Source organism: Terrapene carolina, unplaced genomic scaffold (genome assembly GCF_002925995.2).
Source record: "Terrapene carolina triunguis isolate 2854851 unplaced genomic scaffold, T_m_triunguis-2.0 Scaffold68, whole genome shotgun sequence".
Taxonomy (NCBI): Eukaryota; Metazoa; Chordata; order Testudines; family Emydidae; genus Terrapene; species Terrapene triunguis.
The window spans coordinates 75,884,911-75,906,177 of record NW_020664419.1 but is presented as its reverse complement, the minus strand read 5'-3'; the positions used below and the strand labels follow the sequence as shown (position 1 = coordinate 75,906,177).

The 21,267-nt window shown below is 44.4% G+C and overlaps 1 protein-coding gene across 1 annotated transcript in view; it reads right to left on the bottom strand.

Annotated features, from left to right (window-relative positions):
- PLXNC1 (plexin C1) overlaps window positions 1-21,267 on the bottom strand; it is a 96,300-nt gene that overhangs the window by 51,583 nt on the left and 23,450 nt on the right. The window contains 5 exon segments of the mRNA XM_029910854.1: window positions 8,550-8,633; window positions 8,750-8,849; window positions 9,845-9,905; window positions 17,262-17,421; window positions 19,486-19,600. Of these exon segments, the coding sequence (XP_029766714.1) occupies window positions 8,550-8,633; window positions 8,750-8,849; window positions 9,845-9,905; window positions 17,262-17,421; window positions 19,486-19,600 (520 nt within the window).

The window sequence follows — 21,267 nt, the reverse complement described above, 5'->3', positions numbered from 1 at the left end:
CCTCTCGAGGTCCCTTCCAGTCCTAGAATCTATGAATCTATGAATTTATCAGCTTCTCCATTTACCACAGCACAGCTCTTCCTCTTCACTGCCTCTGACTCCTTGGCCACAGAATGCACTGGCTGTATACTTCACTGCCTCTACAAAGTCTCCTTGTCTCCCTTATCTCTGCCAGTCCAGCATAGCCAAGTCCTCCCTGTGACGTTGTGCAGTCTGTATGGTTTTATAAAAATATAAGTGAATGTAATGTAATTGGGATATGCTTCATGCAAAAGGTCTCTTGTAAGGTATCATTACAAAGCTCATAATCTACTGAGTGTGATCATCCTATTTGTAGAAATGTACCACTCTTGTATCTAAAACTAGAAATATAAAACATAACTCTGAGGGCCTATTGTAATTATGTAAAGTGTGGGCCATTAAGGATGGTTTGGAATCTTGATGACTCCCATTGTCTGCAGATGGCTGTATTTACCTTTGAGTCTTCCTGTATATGTGTGTGCTGGCAAGTGAGTAATGAAGTCTTGCAGTGACATGTGATCATGTCACCTGAACTGGAATCCATCTTTAACCTGGTGCTTTTCCAGTGAGGGGGGGTGGAAACCCAGAGGGACAAAGGATTCCCGCCTTATGCAAAAGATATATAAAGGGGTGGAAGAGAAGAGAGAGTGAGAGGAGCCATCATGGAGAAGCCCCTAGATAACACCTAAGCTGGAACAAGAGCTGTACCAGGGGAAAGAATTGTGCCCAGGCCTGGAAGGTGTCCAGTCTGAGAAAAACTTACTGAAGCATCTCTGAGGGTGAGATTATCTGTATTTAGTTTGATTAGGCATAGATTTGCGCATTTTATTTTATTTTGCTTGTGACTTACTTTGTTCTGTCTGTTACTACTTTGAACCACTTAAATCCTACTGTCTGTATTTAATAAAATCACTTTTTATTTAGTAATTTACTCAGAGTATGTATTAATACCTGGGGGAGCAAACAGCTGTGCATATCTCTCTATCAGTGTTATAGAGGGCGAACAATTTATGAGTTTGCCCTGCATAAGCTTTATGCAGGGTAAAACGGATTTATCTGGGTTTAGACCCCATTGGGAGTTGGGCATCTGAGCGCTAAAGACAAGCACACTCCTGTGAGCTGTTTTTGGGTAAACTTGCAGCTTTGGGACAAGTGATTCAGACCCTTGGTCTGTGTTGGAGCCAGACTGGAGTGTCTCGCTCAGCAAGACGGGGTGCTGGAGTCCTGAGCTGGCAGGGAAAACAGAAGCAGGGGTAGTCTTGGCACATCGGGTGGCGGCTCCCAAGGGGGTTTCTGTGATCCAACCCGTCACACTCCCTATGGAGGGCTGAGCATCAGTTTGTGTGTGTGGTGGGGGGGTGAGGGCAGCACGGGTTGAAGAGCAGGGCAGAGGATGCAGGTACTAACACTGAGTAACCAGGGACATGTTTTGAAGGGTGGACAGGAATTAGGGATATAGATGGGGGGGTTGGGGGGGCAGGGCTGAAGACCACCCTAAATCCCCCAAGACATAGCTCTGACCCCCTCCACTTCTCTCCTACACTGCTGTGGCCTCCCTTTCTTCCCTAGAAGCAGCAGCACTAGTGAGGAAGGGTGAGCCTGGAGCCCCTTCCGCACTGCTGGAGGCATCATGGAGGGAGGGAGTCCCTTGATCAAGGAGCACTGAAGGGAAGAGAAGCCTCTAAGCCCCTCCCTTGACCTGGTAGAGCAGCCATGGGAGGAATTTTTGAGGGATGGGGATTGTTGTAGGGCAGGGGGGTAGGAGTGGGGGAGGTCACCGATGGCGCCTCTTCCCTTCCCCTCCAAGTATGTCACTGGAGTGGAAGGTACCCAACTTCCCTCCATTATGACTCTGCTCTGTCAGTGCTTCTGAGCTCCCAGAGGGCAATGGCCCTTTTGAGGATGACCTCTTGGTCATCAAGTATATGTAGAAAAATGGTATTTCTAGAAACCCAGTTTTTCATCAAAGCTCTAGTCATTGGACTGGCTCTTTAACCACAGTATCTGGATAACTCCTTATATTAATATAGGTTGTCACCTATGGGTGGCATGGCCACTGAGTAGCTGAGCCAAAGCACAGCTCTAAGGGGAGAAGGTTAGCAAATGTACAGAACCCCCACTCTGCACAGCTCTATTCCCCTGTATTCCCTAGCTCTGCATAAAAAAAAAATCAAAATCTGAAAATGTTATGAGCAGCTTATGTTAGGGAACTATGTATCAGAAACCCCAGGACCCAATGACCCAGCAACTTGCTTTCCTCTGATCACACTTAGTCTGATCACGCTCAGTCCCACTATTCAGGAAACAGCTGAAGAGCATGATCACATTACCCCAACTGCTTACTAGAGCCTTTCATCTTCTCTCTATTCAACAAATGCTAATTTCCTTGACAATACTTCTAAAGTAAAATCAGAGTCTGAATGGGGATTTTAGAGCACTTCAAAATATCAGCTCTTAAGCATAAACTTTGGTCTCAGTGCAAAAGGCTTGAGCTGACCTGGAGTTCTAAACTTAACCCTCAACCGTTTTTGAAATATTGCTTCTCTGAAGGGACAGTGAGTACTGTACCCTAGTGGAGATAAATCCTGAGTGGCTCAGATCAGTGTGCAAAGGATTAGGGTCATGGCTTGAGTGCCAGGTGTGTGCAAGTAACATTATAAGAACCAGGTGATTTTGAAAACACATAATTTTTAGGAGGGCTGTAAATCAGGAACGCTTTGCTCAAATAACCCCAAGTTTGAACCAGTAACTCTACCCCACAGTCCCATGAAGCACAACAAATTTCAAGATAATCCAAGTCAGCATGTGGATTTTTAAAGCACTTAGAATAGTCATCTTTTAAACAGCAACTTTCAACTTAAAATATAATACAGGGCCTGATTCTCCATTACTCTGTTCCTGCAATTTGTGCATGGCCAGAGGATAGTGGGGAACTCTGATGCTTTAAGCTATGGCGGGCGCTTCCCATATGCAGGGTCTTTGGCACAGGCCTATCTGACCTCTGAAGTAAGTTAGAGCAGCTTTAGGGATGCTTTAATTTACACCCTGAATACCTGGAGCCCTGGGAAGCAGAGAATAATTACAGAGCAGTAGACGCTGGCTATACCCACATCATGCCAACAACCAATGCTCTACACCTGGAAGTGGGAGGACAGCTAGTGTAAAATCCTTATGCCAGCTCTAAACTGGCTCGGGAGGTCCTCTTCACAGGGAACAGTCTCAGTGAGCCATTTCCACCCCACTGAGATCCCTTTACGTTGCCAGAGCAGCATAAAAGGACATTCACAAAACTGAGTAACAAGCCCCATTAGAAAGTAGGATTGCTCTAAGTCTCATTTTACTGCTGACATATAAGAAAGGAGGGTGCAAGTTCAGCAGGGAAAAGGAGCTCATATTAAAGGCACGTAGGATACTTAAAATTTAATTCATTTCTTATTAAAAAGTAGAAATCATCAAACAGAAAGATGCTCAAGTTTCATTGCAAAATAATGCTTTTCCTGGGCAAAATGGAATTAGCTTCCTCACTGAACACAAAATCAAATTAAAAGATTTAGTGCTGATATTCAGAGCTCTGAACAGTGCTGACCCAAGCTACTTGGGCGACTGCTTCTCTACATGACCCCTGGCTGCCCACAACAACAGGAGTTTCTCTGGAACAGTGAAACTATGATCTCGTGAATGTGGGAGAGACAGATGTGTCAGCCAGCAGCCCCATGTCTAGATCACTCACTTCTGCGTCAGAACACCACTGTTAACTTCCCCACTTGCACATGCAAAACTCAGCTGAGAGACTCCCAGCCCTGGTCTACACTGGGGGGGGATCGATCTAAGATACGCAACTTCAGCTACGAGAATAGCGTCGCTGAAGTCGACGTATTTAGGTCGACTTACCGCGGCGTCTTCACGGCGCTGAGTCGACTGCTGCCGCTCCCCCATCGACTCCGCTTATGCCTCTCGCAGGGGTGGAGTACTGGAGTCGATGGGAGAGCACTCGGGGATCGATTTATCACGTCTAGACTAGACGCGATGTGGAAACAGGGTTAAAGGATTTAAATATAGGCTTCTCAGTTGTAAGAAACAGAGCAACTGTCATGCTAAGTCTTAGCCTAATATCGCAAGACCTGTAGAATAAGGGCTCACGTCAGAAGCGAGTAAGAGACAGCAGAGTAGAGTCAGCGTGACCCAGCCTTGAGATAGCGATGTTTTGAGAACAGAAGTGAGAAAATACAGGAATGGGCAGGACATAATATAAACAAACTGCAGATGTTTTTAATTAATGCATGCCATTAAAATGTATAAATGCTTGTGTGATATTGTTTGTACTTTGGAGAAACTGAGGCAGAAATACTCTCTACCAGCTGTATTCTTCCCTTGCAATTGCTTGAATAAAGCTGTCTCTGATTTTGTTGATTCCAACCTGAGAGTGGATATTGTTTCTTCCACAGCGATAAATCGACCCCGGATAGATCGATCATTACCCGCCAATCCGGCGGGTAGTGTAGACCTGCCCCCAGCAACAACAGGGAGGAAAACAGGAAAGAAACAGGGTGATATTTTTAAACTCTTTGTAAGGTGCTCAGCTACCACACTGATGAGTGCAGTATAAATACTTAGAGAGATACACAAAGAGAGGGAACTTGCTGTCTGAGCCGCAGGACTTGGAGATATTGAGCCACATCTTTAGCTGGTGTACGTCAGCACATGGTCACTGATCTCGATGGAGCTACACCAATTTACACCAATTGGTGATCTTGCCCACTCTGATTTGAATGGCATAATGCCTCAACTGGTGCTGAGGGAAGTGTCCTGGGCAAAAGGCTTTTGCTGCATCTTGGAAGGTGTAGACAGCATTGCCCCATTATAGGTCAGCTGGTTCATGGGCTGTAAGGAAGCACAGTTCCCTACTTCAGCCCACTAGATACAGACCTCTCAGAGCAGGACTAGCCATCCTGCGCCCTGCAGCCAAATTATGGCTGTGCCCTGGGTGGATTGCCAATGGGCAGAGGGTTTCTTGTGGCCTTTCCCCCTTTCTAATGCTCCTGTGCAGGTCCAGCCACTGTTGGACCCTAAAGTTCTAAAGCCAAAATAAAAATTCCAACCTTCAGAATAAAAGAAAAAGCAGGATTTCAGCTGCAGTTTTAAAGCCTTTTGAATGTTTCAATTGAGTCTAAACAATATCTGCCTTTCCATTGCTTTTTAATGCTTCAACAGCTTTGTCCAGCACGGTGTCTCCAAGATAAGGCATGTGGGAGAAAACCATCTTTCAAAATTCCAACCGTTTACCAATTCCACACTAATGCACTTGGAAATGAGGCATAGAGGAGTTTGCTCTGTTCTCTCTGCAGTGCTAACACTCTATGCACACATCAACTCCAAAATATTAATGTTCAGATGTGCACATACTACAGTCCCATTTTTCTGTTTGAAAACCAAAAGTGATCTTATTATTTTGTTCAAACACTTCACCATCAAGCCTAGCAGCTGGATTGAGAGGTAACTCATCTTGATGTATAAGGTATTAGGCGGACATATCAAGAGAAGTAGAGATAAGAATACTATATTCCCCCTTAGCATCTATTTATAGCAGCCATGCTATCTCACAGAAAATGAGAAACCAAATAGGTAGCAACTTTCTATGTACAGTAACTCCTCGCTTAACGTTGTAGTTATGTTCCTGAAAAATGCGACTTTAAGTGAAAAGATGTTAAGTGAATCCAATTTCCCCATAAGAATGAATGTAAATGGGGGGGGGGGGTTAGGTTCCAGGGAATTTTTTTTTGCCATACAGTACAGTACTATAGTTGGGAGGTGCCCCCGCCTTACTCCACACAGGCACAGCCCACTGGCACTGGAGACAATGAGGCAGGCAAGGAGGCTGAAGGTGCTGTAGGCTAGGAGAAGCACCTTGTGCAGCAGCAGTTTCCCCTACTCTGCAAGCAGCAGGGGCGGGGGGCTCAACCCTCGGCCCGCTTACGCCACCCCCCCTCCCCCCAACCCCCCACCCTTACCCCGCCTCTTCTTCCCTCCCTCTCCCCCCTTTACTCCGCACACCGCGTCCTCGCTCCTCCCCCCTCGCTCCTGCCCGTGGCAATCAGCTGGCTTGCAACAAAAAAAACAAAAAAAACAAAAACAAAAAAAAGGGAGAGGGTTTATTTTTTTTTCACCACAATGGATGATGTAGTGCGGGCACTGATACATGCTACGGCGGCCCAGCAGGAGGCTACCCGTGTCCAGGCAGCCGCCCAACAGGAGGCAGTGCGGCTGCAGCAAGAGACTAATCGCCTGCTGATGGACCAGGCTGCTCAAGACCGAGCTATGTTGCGGGAACTGGTAAACCAGGTAAAGTCCCTTACAGAGCTGAATTGCGGCCATGATGGGACGCGGCTCATACGGGCCAGCCATTGGCTGCAGAAAATGACATGGGAGGATGATGTAGAGGCATACCTTCTGGCCTTTGAGAGGACAGACCTACGGGAGGCCTGGCCTCGAGATCAGTGGTCTGGCATCCTTGCCCCATTCCTGTGTGGGGAGGCCCTGAAGGCCTACCATGATCTGCCTGAAGAGGCTGCGGCAGACTACCCACAGCTGAAAGCAGAGATCCTGGCCAGATCTGGGGTAACGACAGCAGTGCGGGCCCAGCAGTATCATGGTTGGAGGTACCAGGAAGACAAAACCCCGCGGTCCCAATTGTATGACCTCATCCATCTCGCACGAAAGTGGTTGCAAACAGAGTCCCGGAGTCCGGAAGAGATAGTAGCGGTTCTGGTCATCGACCGATACATGAGGGGACTACCACCAGACCTTCGTGCCTGGGTAAGCCAGAACGAACCCTCCACCTATGACGAGGTTGTCGCCCTGGTAGAGAGGCGAAGGACAGCGAGGGACCTGACCCGACCAGTTAAGGAAGAGGCACCCCGGGTTAAACTAGCAGCACCAAGCCCTAAAGTTCGGGTGACTGGGCCACCAGGAGGGCCCACGTGGAAAAAGAGAGAGGCTGAAGGCCCATCAGAGGCCACAAAGAGTCGGAGCACTGAGGGAGAAGAGGATCGTGATGTTAGACTGCCCAAACCAAGAGACCGGGGAACGCCTAGGGCTCCATACAGATGTTATGCCTGCGGGGAGTGGGGACACATAGCTGCACAGTGTCCCAATGCTGAGGAGCCTATGCAGTGTAACCTGGGGAACTGGGCAGATCCATGCTCCCTAATCCACCTTGTGGGGGTCTCACTAACCCCACATATGTATACCAGACCAGTGAAACTAAATGGGGTAGGGACCACGGCACTGGTTGATTCGGGGAGTGCTATCACACTTATCTCAGGGAAGCTCGTGAAGCGTAGTCAGCTGCTGCAGGCTAAACGTACGGGGATAACATGTGTCCATGGGACAGTTAGTTACTACCTCACCATCCCAGTAAAAATCGAGATCCAAGGGAACACTACTGAGGTAGCAGCAGGTGTAGTACCTAAACTCCCATACCCGGTGCTCATAGGGAGGGACTTCCCAGGGTTTGGAAACTTACTCCCAGTAGGGGGACTGGAGAAAGATGGGGACCCTAAAATTGATGAGGCATCCACAGCAGACTGTCAACCCCCAATCTTCTCTGAAATATCCCCAGATTTGTTCTCCACTCCCAGACAGGGTAGAAAGACAAAAAGGGAAAGAAAGGCAGCTAAGGCCTTGGGAACCCGAATACTGACCCAAAGCCAGAGGGTCGCTCTTGTAGGTAGGCGGACCCGCGCAGCTGAAAAGGAGGCCACGCAGGAGGGAGAAGCACCTGAGTCTGACCCCCACCCTAATGCTTCTGAACCAGTAGAGGCAACAGAGACTGGGCCCCTAGATCTTGGGCAGATTAGCCCCGGGAGAGGAAATTTTGGACGGGACCAGGCAGAAGACCCAAGGTATGACAACATTAGGAAGGAGGTGACTGAAATAGATGGGGTCCCCGTGGAAGGGAAAACCCAGAGACCAGGACCCTACTTCATAATGAAGAAGGATCTCTTATACCGGGTTGCACCAGTACAGGGGCAGAAGGTACAGCAGATCCTAGTACCTCAAAAACACCAGAACGCTGTATTAAGTCTTGCTCATAATCATCTTTTTAGGGGGCATTTGGGGGTAGAGAATTGACCTGGACTGTGGGTTCTTCCAGAGGGGAAGGTTTCTGGGCTGTTCCCCAACCCACATGGTGAATCTCTGAGGCAAGAAAATCCGCCAATAAGCGCAGGACCCACCAAGATAGAGGAGGAACTTTGTCACAGTACTTTGTATGGTGTTTGAGGGAAATACTGTCTCTTTCTATGTATATGTACAACACCTAGCAGAGTGGAGCCCGAATCCTAGTTTGTGCCACTAAGCGCTATTTAATATAAATAATATAATTAATAACAAGCTTGTGCACTAATTATATACCAATTAATTGTCTTATAATTACCCTTGCCTTCCTTCCAACCTTCCCTCCTTTAATATGAGCATTTCCCCTGATCAATTTGTGCATCATTTACATCTATCTAAAAATGTTAGCTAACCTCTGACATCTGTGTAGTAGCTTTCATTAGGGAAGCAGTAGTGGCTGGCACATCCCCTTGTTTGTCAATCAGATGACAATCATCCTGAAAAATTCCAAACATTCTGTCACATCAAAATGAATAGGAAACATACATTTGCTTAAATAATAAAAAAGGTACCACAGAAAATGTTAAATTCTATAAATCCCAAAGAATTTTACCTGAACTTGCCCAGAATCATCAGACTTGCAGGCAACAAAGGGAGAGATATGCTTTCTTTCACAGAAGGCACAAACACCAGTGCTGATACATCTTGAGCAACTGGCAATACATAAAACAGATAGTTTGCATCAAATACAGGGATTAAGCAAATACATTAAGAAATACATTTGTGAACATGAAATTTCAAGTTATGCAAAAAGTACAAACCTAACAGAACAACACTGTAAATCTTTAAACTATATTAAAATGAGCAAAACACTTATCTGTGTTATAATCTCCAGTGTTCTACCCACCAAGCAGAAAGAAGAGAGGCTCCCTGCAACTCTTCCCTATCTCAATGTTTATTACAGTCAGAAAAGGAAAAGTGTTGATTAAGGGGTATAGGAACACAGGACATAGAACTGGAAGGGACCTCCTTGGAGCATTAAATCCAGTCCCCTGCTATCGCAGGCAACCCTGTCATATATATAATCTTGTTCATAATCTACCCACATCCTGTATGAGTAACTCCCACTGCTCTCAGTAAGAATTCTCAGTGCAAAATAAGCCCAGAATAGGGTGCTAAAGAATGGATGTGTAGATATAACTGCTCCTCAGGTTTCAATATTACTACTATTTCATTAGGTGTTACTTTCTGCTGTTAACATCACAACAAATGGCATCACTGCTTTAATAGGAGCAAACACTTTAAGATGAACTTCACACACTTTTCTGGGTCTTCTGTATCCATTCATCCAGGTTAGACCATGGGAGGGTACAACATGGCCCTCAGCCCTTACACAGGTAAAATGTCCGCTGATTTCCAGGTTACAGCCTTTATTATTTCAGTGGGAGTTAGCACTGTTATAACAACTCTCCTGTAGCTGCCAGGGGCTTATAAGAAATATCTCTTTTTATCATTTGATTTTAAAACAGACACCACATGAAAGCAGCTTTATAAAGCCACAAAAAAGAGGAGAGGATATAGGCCAGGAAAAGGGATTTCTCGGCCTCTATTGAAGTGCATCCCCCTTTTTAAATACTTTAAAAAAATAACATGCACACACCTCAGATACACAGCCCTTAGTGAACATATTTAGAAAACAAACTCTTACCTTTTCAACTGAAATGTTTCTGACAAATTCCAAGAATCAGAGCTGAGTGTCACTTCAACGGCTGAAATATCTGGAAAAAAGTTACCTGTATTAGATGTATGTTGGTTACCATGCTACAAGAAATAACTGAATATTCATTGACTTAATCTTAGCAGCCAACATACATCAAACTGCATCCTGGTTGGTATGTTTGTCCTCTCTCTCTCTCCCTCTTCCCTCACATATACACTTTTGCTTTATATAATAACAACAACAACATTTTGTCTTTCTACAGCACCTTCCATTCAAAATTCTCAAAACACTTTACACACTTTCATGATTTAAGCTTGGCATCACCCCTCTGAGGTAGGAAAGTAATATTATCTTCATGCTAAGAGATGAGGAAACTCCCCCACAGAGAAATTCATAGAATTATAGAATATCAGGGTTGGAAGGGACCTCAGGAAGTCATCTAGTCCAACCCCCTGCTCAAAGCAGGACCAATCCCCAACTAAGTCATCCCAGCCAGGGCTTTGTCAAGCCTGACCTTACAAACCTCTAAGGAAGGAGATTCCACCACCTCCCTAGGTAACCCATTCCAGTGCTTCACCACCCTCCCAGTGAAAACGTTTTTCCTAATATCCAACCTAAACCTCCCCCACTGCAACTTGAGACCATTACTCCTTGTTCTGTCATCTGGTACCACTGAGAACAGGCTAGATCCATCCTCTTTGGAACCCCCTTTCAGGTAGTTGAAAGCAGCTATCAAATTCCCCCTCATTCTTCTCTTCTGCAGACTAAACAATCCCAGTTCCCTCAGCCTCTCCTCATAAGTCATGTGCTTCAGCCCCCTAATCATTTTTGTTGCCCTCCGCTGGACTCTTTCCAATTTTTCCACATCCTTCTTGTAATGTGGGCCCAAAACTGGACACCAATGCCGAATAGAGGGGAACGATCACGTTCCTCGATCTGCTGGCAATGCCCCTACTTATAGAGCCCAAAATGCCATTATCCTTCTTGGCAACAAGGGCACACTGTTGACTCATATCCAGCTTCTCGTCCACTGTAACCCCTAGGTCCTTTTCTGCAGAACTGCTGCCTAGTCATTCGGTCCCTAGTCTGTAGCAGTGCATGGGATTCTTCCGTCCTAAGTGCAGGACTCTGCACTTGTCCTTGTTGAACCTCATCAGATTACTTTTGGCCCAATCCTCTAATTTGTCTAGGTCCCTCTGTATGCTATCCCTACCCTCCAGCGTATCTACCACTCCTCCCAGTTTAGTGTCATCTGCAAACTTGCTGCACGTGCAGTCCACACCATCCCCCAGATCATTAATGAAGATATTGAACAAAACCGGTCCCAGGACCGACCCTTGGGACATTGCGCTTGATACTGGTTGCCAACTAGACATGGAGCCATTGATCACTACCCGTTGAGCCCGATGATCTAGCCAGCTTTCTATCCACCTTATAGTCCATTCATCCAGCCCATATTTCTTTAACTTGCTGGCAAGAATACTGTAGGAGACCGTATCAAAAGCTTTGCTAAAGTCAAGGAATAACACATCCACTGCTTTCCCCTCATCCACAGAGCCAGTTATCTCGTCATAGAAGGCAATTAGGTTAGTCAGGCAAGACTTTGCTGACTGTTCCTGATCACTTTCCTCTCCTCTAAGTGCTTCAGAATTGATTCCTTGAGGACCTGCTCCATGATTTTTCCAGGGACTGAGGTGAGGCTGACTGGCCTGTAGTTCCCTGGATCCTCCTTCTTCCTTTTTTTAAAGATGGGCACTACATTTGCCTTTTTCCAGTAATCCGGGACCTCCCCAGATCGCCATGAGTTTTCAAAGATAATGGCCAATGGCTCTGCAATCACATCCGCCAACTCCTTTAGCACCTTCGGATGCATCCGGCCCCATGGACTTGTGCTCGTCCAGCTTTTCTAAATAGTCCTGAACCACTTCTTTCTCCACAGAGGGCTGGTCACCTCCTCCCCATGCTGTGCTGCCCAGTACAGTAGTCTGGGAGCTGACCTTGTTCGTGAAGACAGGCAAAAAAAGCATTGAGTACATTAGCTTTTTCCACATCCTCTGTCACTAGGCTGCCTCCCTCATTCAGTAAGGGGCCCACACTTTCCTTGACTTTCTTCTTGTTCCTAACATACCTGAAGAAACCCTTCTTGTTGCCCTTCAAATCCCTCGCTAGCTGCAAATTAAGTGACTTCCCCAGGATTACACAGCATGTCTGTGGCAAAACCCGAATTTCCCAACTTCCAGGCTCGTGCTTTAACCACTAGACAGGTGCTTCTCTTCACAAACAATACTTCCTTCTCTTTTTGTTTCAAACTCTTCTACAGATTGTGCTATCTTCACAGTAGCAATTTTTATCCTGTTTAAATATTTTCTGACTACGAGTTGATTTGCTATTATTTCAGCCAATAGTTACTATACCAACAATTCATTAGCAGCTATGGAATGAAAGAATACCTTCCTCTCTCATAAGCTGAATACCACACTCAAAAGTATAGCCAGGCATTTGCCACTTAAGCTATGATGTGTGCTTTGCAATGGTCCCTTATATTTTTGTGAGTGTGTGTGCGTGCCTGCATGCACATGCATGCAGAACAAAGAACTGCCCGAGCTCAAGTTACACCTACCCACCTATGTGTGTTAGCTAGTCACGTTCAACCCTGGGATGAACACTGACTTTGGGACTACTCATAGGTTTAAGTACTTTGCTGCAATGGGGCCAGAACGCCAGATTTTTAAAGATATTTTAGTTATCTAAAGATGCAGATAGGCACCTAGCAGGATTTGAAAATTCACACTAAGGCATATCTGCAGCTTTAGGCACGTAAAAACCTTTAAAAATCTGGTCCATAGCACATAAAGTTAACCACGCGCCTAAGTCACTGCATGATCAGAGACTTAATTGGTCATAATTCACCATTTATTGATAAGTGCTTGAATGGGGGGAGGGGAGAGAGAATGAGCAAAGGAAAGATATTTCGCTGCTTCTAGTGGAGTTTATGCCTTCTTTAAATTTTATTAGAGAATATTTAAAAATAAACGGTAAAAGATTTGAAGAGTCAGTTGTCGGTCATTGGGGGAACATACAGAGTATGGGGAGGATGTTGTTATGTCAGGGTTGGCAGCACACATAATACATACAGACTGTGATGTCTCCAATGGGCGGGGTAAGCAGTGGGCGAGATCAAGGCACAGTTGGTAAGCGGTGAGGGTCAATCATCCACATAGAGGGTACAAATAGTCATGGGTACAAGTAGGTGGGCTGGGTAATGGTGATGGGGCGACCCTCACGTGGTGGGATTCAGTTAGGTTGGGTAGGTTTGGGGTTCAGGGAAAAAGGGCCAGCGGGGTGGGGGGGGTTAATAGGTCCCTTCCCCCTTGCGGGTGGGCGAGGTCCCCCCGGCTCACTCTTGGCATTGGCGGTGGCCGGGGAGGTTGGGTGGGTTCAGGGTTCAAGGGATAAGGCCCATCGGGGGGGGGGTATATAGGCCCCTTCCCCCTTGCGGGCGGGCAAGGTCCCCTCGGCTCACTCTCGTTATCAGCGGTGGCCGGTGGGGTTGGGCTGGTTCAGGGCTCGAGTGGGGGGGGGGGGGGATGGGGCCCTTCCCCTTTGCGGGTGGGCGAGGTCTCCCCGGCTCATACTAAAAACAAATTACTCTTATCCCTGGCTGATCAAGTTGTTAGCGGAAAAACAGCTGTTGATTTCAGTATGAGCTGGACTGAGCCCAAGAAGAATGCATCAGATTGCACTGAGCAGTAGCTGTTTTCAAAGCATTTTCCCTGGTGAGAAGATCACAGGAGTCTCGCAAAGGCCCTTTCTCACAGGGTGAGGGCAAGTTAATATCAGATAGCGTGTACTTTTCAACATACTTGCCACACCCCTGGGTCTATTAGTAACTGATTTGTAGCAGTAGTCATAACTGTAGTAAAATGACAGTAGCACCTAGAAGTTCTAGTTGAGTTCAGGGCCCCATTTGTGCTAGGCATTATACAAACACATTGTAAGCAACAGACCCTCCCCCCATAAAAAAAGAGGCGGGAAGTGACAAATCCTACAACTGTGCTAACGTGGCTCATGGGAGTGGGTCAATAATAGGCATTATAAAAGTTCTTAATGTATTTATGACACTACTTGCATTTTTTAAAGTCCATTAATATGTATTTACAACGGACAGCTTAATGCCCTGGAGTCATCCTCTATTATCCCAGCTGTCACACACTTATGACAAAAGCGTTTCCTCTTGTTTTTAACAATCAATATTAGAAAAAGATGCAACACACAGAGAAATACATTTAAGTTACAGTTAGGGCTGTGAAGCCTGTGACTCCAGTGGGAGTTTTGCCTGAGCAAAGACTGTAGGATGAGATCTTAAGACCTCGACACTGCAAGGAGCTCCCAGTGGAACAAGACTCCATCTGTGCAGAGCTCTTTGCAGGTTTGGGGTCTACAATAAAATCAAGAATGTTCAGAAATTAAAGCTGATGTTTCATTTAGCCCTTTACATGGGAGTATTAAAAGAGGATCAGATCTATGCATACTGTTACGTATCTTTTGGTCTACAATACCTAGGAAAAGAGAAAAGGTTAATGCTAGAGTTTTAGCGTCTACGTTAAATTTCCTTATCCCACTGTTTTTTTGTCAAACTCTCAGTACATTTTAAAGATGTTTTATTTTTGTGTTCACTAATATGATTGCATCCTTGCCTGTCATTTGTTTTAGAGCTCTCTTTTCTGCTTTGGCACCAGCAGTTTCTAGTGGACTAGTGAAACATTGTAAAACAGATCTTTAAAAGATCCATATGTATCCACACAGATCCATGAAGCAATGCACAGGGAAAAAAGATTATGTTACTAATTGAACAGAAATTGGTGTCATGGATTACCTTCTGAGCTACTTTGGGACTGAATCCTGAATTCCAGAAAGTGAATTCCAAGCTTATAATAATTCACAACCTGATTCTAAGACTTACACTCATCCAAGTCAGGAAACATACCACATGACCTATCTGTCCAATCAGAATAATTCAGATTTTTAATACTCACAACTAACTGCTCATGAACAAAGCCATGGACTAAGAATTACTGCAGAATGATGCAGTGAATAACTCTGAATAATGAATGAAATCAAGAATAGATTTGTTCACAGTCAGTTCACTGTCTTTTTGCAGGCAATTCACAAACATAAAGAGGCAAAATTTATCAAATAAATTATTCTTTACAATTATCACTCAGCCAATCACCACTGAACCCTAAGTTTTTCTATCTACAGTTGATAAACAATGTATTGTAAAAACACTGTTCACTAACGTTAAACTATAATTCAGATATACATACCCAAATTTTTCTCTCATTTCACACTGGTACAACAGTATTAAAAGCCAAATTCTGGTCTCCCATGTGAGAACAGAATTTGATTCTTAACCACTAATTCACATTAGTTTTCAACATCTCTTGCCAGTAGTCTCCAAACAAAGCTATTTTCCAGAAAAAAGTTAAGAGACTGTATGAGAAGGTATTAAACAGCATATTTCGCAGTATAAACAAAATCAACCCTGCCCCTCAGTTTAATTCAGATTGAAATCAATAGGTGTTTTACCATGTAATTGAGGACAGAATTGAGCCCAAAGTAGGTATAACATTATAATCATGAATGTATGTGTGACAGCTGCTATCTTAGCCAACACAGCAGGGGCTGGACCAAGCACTTCCAGAGCTAAAAGATTGAACTAGTATAGGTTGAGCTAAAGAGACAAGGCTTCCCAGATGGTGGTTGAAACAACTCAAATTCTCTGCAGATTGGCTCAGAAGGGGACCTATAACATCTTCAGTAGAAGGTTACATATAAACAAAACTTGAATGATCAAGCACACTCTAACATGTTCAAATAACTTGCCAAAATAAGAATCAAGTGTTTTTCAAATGAAAAACCTTAATACAAAGCATGGTCTACATCAGTGGTCACCAACGGGTCGATCGCGATCGACTGGTCGATCCTGGAGCCTCTGCCAGTTGATTGCGATCTCTGGCCACCAGAAGCCGGCAGCGCAGCGGGGCTCATGCAGGCTGCCTGTCTTCCCTGGCCCCATGCCACTCCTGGAAGCGGCTGGCTGCTGGCACATCTCTGTGGCCCCGGGGATGTGTGTGTCTGAGTGAGACGGCTCTGTGCGCTGCCCCCGCCCCCAGCACTGTCCCTGCCACGCGGGGGCAGCGCTTGCGGGTGCAGGCAGTGCATGGACGTGAGAGCAGAGACGTGACAGCAGCCAGCTGCTTCCAGGAGCGGTGTGGGGCCAGGACAGGCAGGCAGCCGACCGGGAGCTGCCTGTGGTAAGCGCCTCCCGGCTGGAGCCTGCACCTTGCACCCCCTCTTGCATCCCAACCCCCTGCCCCAGCCCAGAGCCCCCTCGTTAGGGTGACCAGATGTCCCAATAAAATCGGGACTGTCCCGATATCAAGCAGTTTGTCATGCGTCCCGACCAAAGTACGGTCAGGACACCAGTTGTCCCGATATTTTGTTTCGGGCGTTGTTTTTTTTTTTTCTTGTTGCTCTGGGCGGTGGTGACAGGCAGGGGAGCGCCTTTTCAATTGTTACACTCACCCGGCACGTTCGGGTCTCAGCGGCATTTCGGCGGAGGGTACTTCCTTCTTTGGCGGCAAGGCTTATTACCTGCCACCGAAGTGCCTCCGAAGACTCGGACGGGTGAGTGTAACAATTGAAAAGGCTGTGGCGGTCCCGATATTTTGGCTTCTCATCTGGTCACCCTACCCCTCGTGTACCCAAACTCCCTCCCAGAGCTCGCACCCCAGCCTGCACCCCAACCCCCTGCCCCACCCAGACACTCCTCCCCAGCCTGGACACCCCACAGTTGAGAATGTTACACTGATTTGTGACAGTCCCTGAAGGATTTTGGATCTATAAACCACAAATGACACTAACAAAAAGTAAAACTCATGAAATGTCCAGTGGATTCTATGAGATTAGGTACAGTGTGACCATATGACCCCTGCACCCAAACTCCCTCCCAGAGCTTGCGCCCCTCACTCCTGCATCCCAACCCTCTGCCCAAGGCTCAGCCCAGAGCCCACTCCCATACTCCGAACCCCTCGGCCCCAGCCCAGAGCCTGCACCCCCTCCCACACCCCAACCCATGCCCCAGCCCAGTGAAAGTGAGTGAGGGTGGGGGAGAGTGAGCGACGGAGGATGGGGGGAATGGAGTGAGCGGGGAGGGGCCTTGGGGAAGGAGCGGGGCAGATCCTGGGTTGATCTTAAATTCAATAAGTGATCTTGTGAGTAAAAAGATTGGAGACCACTGATCTACATCTTACGCTCACTGGGCAGGTATTCACTGTTGGTTTTAATCAGTTATAAAGGATAATGAATAAGTATTTAACATGTGGATGCTCAATAAACATACCCCTGTTGATTAGTGCTGAATTATTTAGATTGCAAGAACAGTTCATGATTTGTGGCTCTTTCTTTTCACAAAGTACTTGGTTGGTTTTTGTCTCTTTCACAATACAAACAAAGTGTCCTTTGGAGACCGCTGAAACATCTCCAATTGCAGTCACAACAATCTAAAAAAAAAAAAAAGTAAAAATACAATTGATTACTTGCAATATTTATTAAATTGCCTTTCTGTCTTCACACAAGTTCAAACTACATAAAGTGCAGAGAAAAACTACCATGTCTGAAGCAGACAGATTCACCAGAGGCCTGTCAAAGGGAATTCTAAGCAGGGAAGGATACAAAAAAGATGTTGATGAGAGCTACTGCACTACTGACTTGTTAAAATCAGAGGTGTGTGAAAAGAGAGAAAAAATATTTTTGAATATTTTCACAACTGTTTAATTGAATTTTGCTTTGACAGTGTTATGCTCCTTTATATTCCCTTTTCACAAATATTTGTGCAGGTCTGTATAAATGTTCATGGAAAGTTAACTTTTGGGTCTATATCCAAAATGCATTTAATTACAATATAAAATCTGTTTTGTACTAAATTGGTTGGAAGTAATTTATAAATGTTAGCTCATGCAATCAAGAAACAAAATGAATATCATACAAATTGGGTGGCCAACCACACAGCTCAAAAAATGAATACTCAAAGCAATACTTGTGGTGAACAGATAATGAGCAAATCCATAAACCGAAATTTGTTTGCAAGAGACTCCAAACAATCTCAGATAGTGAGCAAATTAGTACAAAATGCAGTCTGTTCATGGACAATTCTCCAAAGGACAAAGGGGCTGGGTTTGCCCAATATATTAATCAATATGAATTGTTTACCCCACTCAAGTCAAGAATAATTGGTCAGGTGATAGTGGTAGTGCTGATTGTAGGTGGCAGGAGCAGTAAGAGTGACACTTGCATCTGAATAAGCTATAAACAGCTTTACGCCTCATGGTGTTTAGCAAACATACTTCTATCTTTTTCTTATTGCCAGAAATATGTCTCAGAAATGGAGGGAATATAGAAAAGAGAAGCAAAAACAATCATGATGCTGGAGTGACTGATGTATGAGGAAAGATTAACAGAGGTAAAGATGAATAGGCTGGCAAAGAAACAACTAAGCTCGGGGACATGAAACCAGCCTACAATGATTTAAAGGATGCGATCAACGAGGAGATAGAAGAAGTATTTAAGAGGGTACAGGGGATATATCAATATAAAGGGATGACATTAAGACTATTGAGACTGAACCCCAGAAAAAAAATTCTAAAAGTGAGATCTACTACAGAAGGAGCGAAAGCTGCACTGGTATGCATATATAAAACTAGCCTCCATAGTACATATTCTTTTTTTTGTGCTAACAGGAGGACCCTTTTTGAACTTCTATAGAATTTTAAAAATAACTCTGTAGTGCATAGAGCACTGGGCTGGGACTCAGGAGACCTAGGCTCTCTTCCCAGTTTGACCATTGGCCTGCTGGTGACCTTGGGCAAGTCACTTCACCTCCCCGTGCCTCAGTTTCCCCGCATGGGATATCAATGCTTACCTCTTTTGTAAAGCATTCAGATTTACTGACGAAAAGCACTGTGCAAGAGCTAGGTATTAATATTATTATATATCAATTATTAGAGCAATTTCTATAGACTCTTACTGATTTCATCCCTATTAAGTTCTCTGTGGGCTTCCATCTGTACATATATTCCATTTCTCATTCCTAGGATCCTGTGATTTTTTTTCTCTATTCATTTTCATTTCAATATTTTTGCAAACACTAGTGTCACGGTCTCAAAGATCATGTTTGTATTTGTGTGCATATGCTGCCTTGTAGTCTGACTTCTTATAAAACCTGGAATCCAGTTAGTGCATTTCATAAATACTCCCTGGACAACGTAAGTGATAAAGTCACAATATAACTAAATCACTCCCTTGGGCAGCATAATGAAGTACTGAGTCAGCACAATAAAGCAAGGCCTTATGTCCCATCTTGTGGCTGAGACGAGAAGAGGTATAAGGGGAGCATCTATCATATCTATAAATTCACCCAGTTAGAGCATCCACTATATTTGTCAGTTTTTGAGATGGACAGGTGCTGATTTATGGAGTGCACTGACCAAAAGAGGAAAGTTACTGTAAGTGATGCAATAGCACATTTAAAATGACAAACAAATACACATAAAACTGTTTTTACATACCTCGTTTCTACCAATGAGACGTATCTGGATTGTAAGGCATTTATCAGCTTCATGTGAAATGTTAACCCAGTCCCTTGAGTTATCTGAATGTGGACAATTTCCTTTTAAAGAGCACCTAAAAATAATACCACATATACACACACAAAATTTCACTAGTCAATTCTTCTTTATACTAGCTTCAGTACCAGATGCAGTGCTTCAATTTATTCAGTATCTTATTGATTTTTAACAGGAACCCAGCTGCTACCACAAAAAGCTATAGGAGAACAGTCAGACAAATCTTCTAGTCGTATTTACCATTTCGAAATAAATACACAGCGCAGTCATTTATGCATTTAGGCCCTGATTCAGCAAAGTATTCTGAAGTCAATGGGACTTTGTTTAGAAATGCACTTACACATTTGAGTTAAGATGGTCTTAGGGGGCCTGAAGTCTGGTCCAAAGCCCACTGATGCCAATGAGACTCTTCCCACTGACTCTAATGGGCTTTGGATCAGACCCCTGTCTCTGACAAGGTATAGCAAAATATATTTTGCTAGCATTAAAGTATAAATTAAATCAGAGGTGGGAGGGGTAGGCATATGAAGTTCAATTAATATCAAACTGTTGTAGAAAATATACACTGTAAATCAGACTGCACAGAAGTATGTTTGGACAGAAGACCATGGAGCAACTAGGAATTTTTGAAATGTTTTAATAAAGCATTCATTTCCAGGAGGCAAATAATAACAAAACTATTCAAAACTGGTTTGTTTGAACCATGTGGAATAAAAAATATGATGCCTCAATCCCGAAAACACTTATGTGTATGATTAACTTTACTTAAATGGAACTACTCAAGTATCTACAATTAAGCATGTTTGGGGCTTTAATTAATAAAATTCCTCAAGTAACAGATCCTGACAGGGGATTCAATGGGATTTTTCAGGGATCACTATATGAAAGTATGTTTAGACAAACAGTGAATTATCCTAAAAGGAAAAATGAATAAAAGACTGAAGAACACCCCCACCCCCCCCAAGATGCCTAAAAATCAAGATGTTGGCAGCACAAACAGAGTCAAGCAAGTGGCCACTTTCTGTGTGCTCTAACTCAGGAAACTGAATTCCTATCGCACCAGAACCTGCTGAGGCCCTCACAGACAATGCTCAGATCCTAACCTTACTGCAAGAAACTAACAGTGTGGTTGACAAGGTTTCACTTGAACTAAATGGGACAAATTCAGCTCTCATGTACACTCTTGCAACCATACTGACTTCAGTAGGATCACACAGGTGCACATGAGAGTAATATTAGACCCACTGAGTGAGAAGTTTGATCAAAGGTGCTCAGTGTTAAAGAAGGAAGGAATGCAAAGCTCTGTATCTATTGTATCTTGCAGTTTATAAACAGGGAGACAGACTAACTTCAGCAATATTAGCAGAAAGACAGAGATGAGTTTAAGACTGAATCTCTTAAATTATATCCAGGGCAAAGATATTTGCCTGAAGGGTCGAGAGTGAAAAACTTTCTTCTAGATTATCAGAATATCTAATTTATGTGATTTAAATAAGAAAATTCTAACACCTACATGGCAAAAACAAGGAACGATATTTCCTGAGTTCTGTTTGTTTCAGGCCCTAGACAATGTGTCCTTCTCTGCCCTAAAGGTGGCCTTTAATGCTCATGCACAGTACTAAAAGGAAAGGTGATTTTATAGGAAACAGTGACAATGGAAAGGTATAACACACAGAGCCCCATCACACCAAGTTCTTATTACTCCCCAGTACCAACTGAAATGAT